This window comes from Borostomias antarcticus (genome assembly GCF_949987555.1).
Source record: "Borostomias antarcticus genome assembly, chromosome: 34".
NCBI lineage: Eukaryota > Metazoa > Chordata > Actinopteri > Stomiiformes > Stomiidae > Borostomias > Borostomias antarcticus.
In genome coordinates, this window is record NC_140267.1 from 2,464,297 (window position 1) to 2,471,796 (window position 7,500).

General features: G+C 46.5%; 1 protein-coding gene across 1 annotated transcript in view; it reads left to right on the forward strand.

The window, feature by feature from the left end:
* The window catches only part of LOC311327787 (CUB and sushi domain-containing protein 1), a gene marked incomplete at its 5' end in the record, with an annotated part of 408,914 nt that overhangs the window by 328,957 nt on the left and 72,457 nt on the right, over nt 1–7,500 (forward strand). The window contains 3 exons of the mRNA XM_084460891.1: nt 1,194–1,403; nt 2,592–2,780; nt 5,923–6,100. Coding sequence (XP_084317017.1) covers nt 1,194–1,403; nt 2,592–2,780; nt 5,923–6,100 — 577 coding nt within the window. The remainder of the gene's footprint in view (nt 1–1,193; nt 1,404–2,591; nt 2,781–5,922; nt 6,101–7,500) is intronic.

The following is a 7,500-nucleotide window of genomic DNA, read 5'->3' on the forward strand; positions in this document are numbered from 1 at the left end:
AGCTAGCTGGCTAGGTAGATGACCCCAGCCTGTTATTAGGTCAAAGTTGAGGAGCTAGCTGGCTAGGTAGATGACCCCAGCCTGTTATTAGGTCAAAGTTGAGGAGCTAGCTGGCTAGGTAGATGACCCAAGCCTGTTATTAGGTCAAGGTTGAGGAGCTAGCTGGCTAGGTAGGTCACTGGTTGGGCTAAGCACACAGACTGCCTGTTCAGACTACTGCAGGAGAGAACGCCTTTTCATTCCTAGTAGAATCAGTTTTTAATAACACAAAGTGGAGACAAGAATAAAGAAAGAATATCTTGTCGTCGTCGTCCCCCCACACCTCTCTCTCTCCCCCTCCCTTCCCTGTCCCCCCCTCCTATGGGTGAGCAAGGTCTCTTGTTCTGTTATAATGCTGCATTATTCATTCACGTACGGAGACCTTTGCAGTCGGTTCAAATCCTAAAAGCAATTTACCTCAAAGCTGTTTGTTGCAGCCCACTTATTCGTGTACTGTAGCCTCATAGTTGAGATGGCGACAAAACTAGCAGCCAGATGTTAACAAGGTAATTGTATGATTTAAAAAGCTATTCAGCCTTGCACAAAGCCTTCTCTCGGCCTACTGTTACAGAAATATAGTAACACATGGGGAGATATCCAAAAGCAATTTTCTACCTTATCAAGCAGCCCCTCGGAATAAGACCGATCATTACGTGCATTGTGCACCAAGGCAGCATTAGCTAGCCCTGTTAACACCAACCAGCTTTAAACAAGATGCTCAAACAGGTTCTCAACACTGATTACAGCGTTCAGGGCAGGGGGAGTGGGAAGACAAGCTTTGAGAAGGAGACGGACACAGCAGCCTAACAACAGGATAATCCCTCAGAGAAGTCTGTCCTCAAGACTGTCCTCTCCTCCCCGACGCCGCTACGCTCGCAACACGCAGCACTTAAACAGGCCAATCGATACGGCAGCCATGATTAATACCTCCCGCGCTTAATGAGCGTGATGTTTTACTCGGCCGATAAGAATCAATAAAAATCCGGTCAACATTAAGCACACTAAGTGAGCCGTGTTAATATCTCCTAAATGCATCCTGTGATTGAGACAAATATGCAGCAGGTTGACATGGTGGCCGTCACCGCCGCCCCGCCCCGCCCAGCGCCTGACCGTGAGGTGGCCGGTGACGGTGGCCGTCCGTGCCTCTGTTCCAGGAGCCCATATCCAGTTCCTGAACTTCTCGTCCGAAGACAACCACGACTTCCTGGAGGTGCGGAACGGCCCGCAGCACAGCAGCTCTTTGATTGGCCAGTTCAGCGGCGGCCAGCTCCCGCCCAGTCTGCTGAGCACCACTCACGAGACGGTGATCCACTTCTACAGCGACCACTCAGAGAACAGGCCGGGATTCAAACTGACCTATCAGGGTGAGGGACGCCTCCGCATCCAGCCGTCCGTCCGTCCGTCCGTCCGTCCGTCCATCCATCCTTCCATCCATCCATCCATCCATCCATCCATCCATCCATCCATCCCTCCACCCATCCCTCCATCCATCCATCCATCCATCCATCCATCCACCAATCCCTCCATCCACCCATCCATCCATCCATCCACCCATCCCTCCATCCATCCATCCATCCATCCATCCATCCATCCATCCATCCCTCCACCCATCCATCCATCCATCCCTCCCTCCATCCATCCATCCATCCATCCATCCATCCATCCATCCATCCATCCATCCATCCATCCATCCATCCATCCATCCATCCATCCATCCATCCCTCCACCCATCCATCCTTCCATCCATCCATCCATCCATCCATCCCTCCCTCTCTCCCTACATCCATCCATCCATCCATCCATCCATTCATCCACCCACCCACCCACCCACCCACCCACCCACCCACCCACCCACCCACCCACCCACCCACCCATCTATCTATCTATCTATCTATCTATCTATCTATCTATCTATCTATCTATCTATCTATCTATCTATCTATCTATCTATCTATCTATCTATCTATCTATCTATCCCTCCCTCCCTCCCTCCCTCCCTCCCTCCATGCTGGGATGATATGTTGAAAGTGTCCCATCTCTCTGAGCGCTGCACTATGAAACATTCTCTCCCTGAGATGTTCTGACCTCTGCTGACCAGGTCTCATAATAATACAACATGATGCACCTAGAGCCTCATCCAGAGGGAGGAGGGCATGTTAGGACATCCAGACACGATCAGACTGCTCTCTCACCTTTGACCTCCAGTCAACACGCATGAATGGAACAGCTCAGAGAACATTACATAATACTTGGCATGGTTTCAAATTCACACACACACACGCACACACCTGACTAGAGCACATACATTATTTAATATAGATACGGCAGCTAACGGTCTGCCCTGTAGGAACCCCCCCTGCAGGCCTGTGTTAGGCGTGTTTACAGGCCTCATGGGATAGGTCCTGGCCTCAAACTAGACCTGCGCTAGAATCAGGTGCACATCCTCCTCATGTTCACCGACTGCAATTCAATGTTCCCCCTCTGTCTGTCTGTGGATTGTTTTTCCTCACTCCTGTTTCCGTTTGTTTGTTGTTGTTTGTTTGTTTGTTCAGCCTACGAGCTCCAGAACTGCCAGGACCCCTCCCCGTTCCCCAACGGTTACATCATCAACAGCGACTACACCGCCGGCCAATCGATAACCTTCGAGTGCTTCCCCGGCTACGTTCTGATCGGCAACCCCGTGTTGACGTGCCAACATGGAACCAACAGGAAATGGAACCACCCGTTTCCGCGCTGCGAAGGTGAGAGACTGACTGACTGACTGCATCGCTGACACCAACACTCCTATCGCCTCACTCCCAACTCGGAATCCCTTTTGACTTTGTTGTGGTCGGTTGTGTTGTCTTGGATGAAGCTGAAATCATCCTAATCATCTTCCTTCTTTGGGCGGTGTCCCACAGAGCCGGCTAACTGACCAAGCCTTACTTCTGCACAGAGTGAAACCCAGAAAGCTATTTTTTACCGCGGTCCATGTTCCAGATTCGAAGAGTTTTACTCAGTTAGCCAGCTTTGTGGAAGACCTCCCCTGGTCTTTGAACGCTGCGAGGCATTAGCCAGTCCTGCAGCACCAGCAGAGATACCGGTGCGACTGTTATTGGAGGCGGCGAAGCGTATAACTGCCATGCTATCAATAGAGCTAGCGTGATACGAGTAAAGCTAATATGTAAAGTTATAATGGGTCTCTCTGTAGCTATATAGCTAGTTAACTAACTTGAATGCCAACATGGCCATTTATTTTATAATAGTAATACATTAATTTAGTTGTTCATTTCCATATATTTTTTGTCAGAGAGCCACTGGAGAGGAGCTGAAGAGTTCTAGTCTGAGCTCATGGCTAATTCAGACGATGCTCAGCCGCTGAAATGGGGTAATAGTGATTGGTGGACTTGCACACTTAAGTGTTAAACTCACAGATAATCAGGCAACAAAACACATCCCATAATATACATTGTAGCTTTATATATATATATATATAGAATTACATTAAAATAACAATTACATTAGTCATTTAGCTGATGCTTTTATCCAAAGTGACTTACAATAATTGCATTTAATGTAGGAAAAGTCAGTGTACTACTACTTGCACTCACAAGTGCATCTCCTTTCTAAAACAAGTGACTAAGAGCAGAATCTAGTGCTGAGGGCAAAGTGAAGAATAGCAAACTAAAAATCCAATAGGTGCTTAAGAGGAAGGGGGTACTGTACTTAAGTGGGAGTACTGTACTTCTTGAACAGGTGAGTTTTGAGCCTGCGGTGAAAGATGGGCAGCGACTCTGCTGTCCTGACGTCAGTGGGCAGTTCATTCCACCACCGCGGGGCCAGGACAGAGAAGAAACACGATTGTGTCGATCGACCGCAGGGGCCTCGGAGTGACGGGGCAACCAGTCGCCCCGAGGTAGCAGAGCGTAGCGGTCGGGAGGGGGTGTAGGGTTTGACCATGGCCTGGAGGTAGGAGGGAGTTCCTTTCATTGCCCTGTAGGTTAGCGCCAGAGTTTTAAACTGGATGCGAGCTGCTACAGGGAGCCAGTGTAGAGAACGGAGGAGGGAAGTTGAATGGGAGAACTTGGGGTGGTTGAACACCAGGCGAGCAGCAGGGGTTGAATAGCCGGCGCCGGGGCCCCAGCACTTGACTGCCCTAAAAACAACCCAGATCACTGCAACACTAGTTTCCATTCCATAAGGACTCTCTGCTTTCAGACCAGGCTGAAGGCAGCATTACGTCTTCACGCTCAACAATGTCCGACCCAGAGAAACTAACATTCCAGTGTATTTCTCAATGTATCTCTGAATGGTGAAGAGCTTGACATTGTGACCGAGTTCAACTATCTAGGGGTCACTCTAGATTCCACCTTGACCTTTGAGAGTCACGTAAAAATGTCAAAGTCAATAAAATATCATCTCCAAAACTTCGGGCGCATTCGAAACAACCTGACGCAACTAGGCTGTTTCCTCGAGTCGATGATCTTCTCACGGATAGAATATTCCCTGACTACCTGGTCCCTAGCCGGAATAATAACTACTAAAACAATTGAATCCCTGTACAAGCGAGCCCTGAAAGTTTTCGACAAAAAACCTCTATCATTTCATCGCTGTACTATTATGGCCAAACATAAACTCCTAAGCCTAGAGAATCTTATACATTAAATGCGTGCATTATATTTAAGGTCCTACATGACCTAGCACCGCCCCCGCTAGGTAACTACATCAGCAAGGCAAGGCAAGGCAAGGCAAGGCAAGGCAAGGCAAGGCAAGGCAAGGCAAGGCAAGGCAAGGCAAGTTTATTTATATAGCACATTTCAGCCACAGGGCAATTCAAGGTGCTTTACATGAGACATTAAAAGCATTAAAACAAAAAGCAAGACATTAAAGACATTTAAAACAAAAGGCAGGACAAATTAAAAGCATTAAAACAAAAAGCAAGTCATTATAGACATTTAAACAAAAAGCAGGACAAATAGAATACAGGAATAAAAGTTACAGTGCAGTATACTGATAAACATAGCTCCTCTTAGAAAGCAGTGGCAAAAAGAAAAGTCTTCAGGCTTGTTTTAAAAGAACCAAGAGTTGCAGCAGACCTGCAGTTTTCTGGAAGTTTGTTCCAGATATGTGGGGCATAAAAACTGAATGCTGCTTCTCCATGTTTTGTTTTAACTCTGGGGACAGAAAGCGAACAGCAGTACCCCCACCAGAGGTACGAGAGCCTCAGCTAGGGGGGACAACCTTCAGTCACTCCGTCCTCTCAGTGAAGGGAGGCAACTTTTGGAAAAGTCTACCTCATGATCTTAGAGAACGCCCCACACTCAGCACCTTCAAAGTACATCTTAGGGAATGGCTGATGTCCAATCAGGCTTGGGCACATTAACTGTCTCCATCTGGCCGGGTTTATATATGTAATATCCAAATGTAGTCTAGTAGTTAATCGATATGTGGCTGTCTTGTTATAATTCTGATGTATTTGTTGTATGTTATGCTTTTAGATTGAACTTTATAGATTTTTAGTATTGTACTTCTCTTCTTTTAGGGAACATCGTCCCATGGGACTACAGGTGGAAATTAGCCTCTGGCTACAACCTGGCTAGTTTACAATCTCTGTTTGTATTGCTAAAATCATACAGTGATTGTTAATTAACTTGCGCTGTCCCTCAGCAAATAAATACAAAATAAATAAATAAACCATATTTCAGATTACAAATTGCTCCCAATGAGCAGGTTAGCACCTTGCATGGCAGCTGCCGCCATTGGTGTGTGAATGTGTGTGTGAATGGGTGAATGAGAGGCCATTGTAAAGCGCTTTTAGTGCCGCTAAGTTGGAAAAGCGCTATATAAGTGTAGTCCATTTACCATTTACAGAAGGCTAATGTCTCTGGTGCTCTTCTTCCATAGCGCCATGTGGCTACAACATCACAGCCCAGAACGGGACCATCTATTCTCCAGATTACCCCAACGAGTACCCGGACTCCCAGGACTGCTCCTGGCTCATCACGGCGCCGCACGGACACGGCATCTACATCAACTTCACCCTGCTGCAGACCGAGCCCGTCACCGACTACATCGCCGTCTGGTAGGAAGGAGCGCACACACACACACACGCACACACACACACACACACACACAAACGCCAACACCGTATCACAGCTAAACATGTAGAGGGTAGAGGCACTTGTGTGAAACGGCTCAGTTTCACGTTTTAGCCAGCATAGAATACACACGTAGAATACACACGTAGAATACACACGTAGAACACACACGTAGAATACACACTTAGAATACACACGTAGAATACACACGTAGAATACACACGTAGAATACACACTTAGAATACACACGTAGAATACACACGTAGAATACACACGTAGAATACACACGTAGAATACACACGTAGAATACACACGTTGCTTAAAAACATGAAATAGACCCGTTGCTTAAATGTTTAATAGAGTCATTGTACAATGCACGTCAGTACTGGACACTGGGTCTGGCTGATTTACGAAATTGGACCCAGGAGCTACTCGGACGGCGCGGAGTGGGCGCGCTCCACATATCACAATAGCCCTGCTCAGGCACACTGGCCTGGAGGCTCATGGGAGAACAGGGGAATCGCTCAATGCTCGCTGCCCGCTGCACCTCCTGGCTGTCAAACTATTGTTATTATATGCGATAAGAGAAACGGCTCTATTACACGTTTAAGCGACGGGTCTATTTCACGTTTTTAAACACAACGTGCGTATTCTGGCTGAAACATGATACCGTTCCACACACATGCCTCTACTCGTCTGTTACACGTTTAGCCATGATATCCTGTTGCACACACACACACACACACACACACACACACACACACGCAGACACACAGACACAACACACGTACACAAACATAAACACAAACAATCAATGAATCAACATAATAAATAAATAAGAAATAGACAGAAATAATATATATATATATATATATAATATATTAATATATATTTATAATTGTATATATATATATATATATATGTATGTGTGTGTGTGTGTGTGTGTACTTTTTTTCTCCTGCTATTAGTCTCACTTACTGAAACGTGTAGCACACTGATACTGCGAGTTCATAAAATGTAGCAGACAGCTTGTGGCGCTCTGTTTGTTAGTGAGCCTGAAGGGCAGGTGAGCCCTTCCTACCGTAGCAGACAGCTTTAACACTAACCCTGATGCGTTCAGCACGTCCTGGTCTGTCAACCCTCTGAAAGGAATCTGCCCATGGAAATGTGTGCACTGCACCTTTAAAAAAACAAGATGAGGGCGAGGGAGAGCCAAGGAGAGGCCCTGACTCAGACACAACTACAGTATGATGCTGACTCTATATATCTACTCTCATTTGACTAGTAGCACTAACCAGAAGAGTTATTATATATCTAGAATTTACAAAATCATACTCCTGGAGGAAATATAATAATAACAATACTACTACTACTACCACTACTA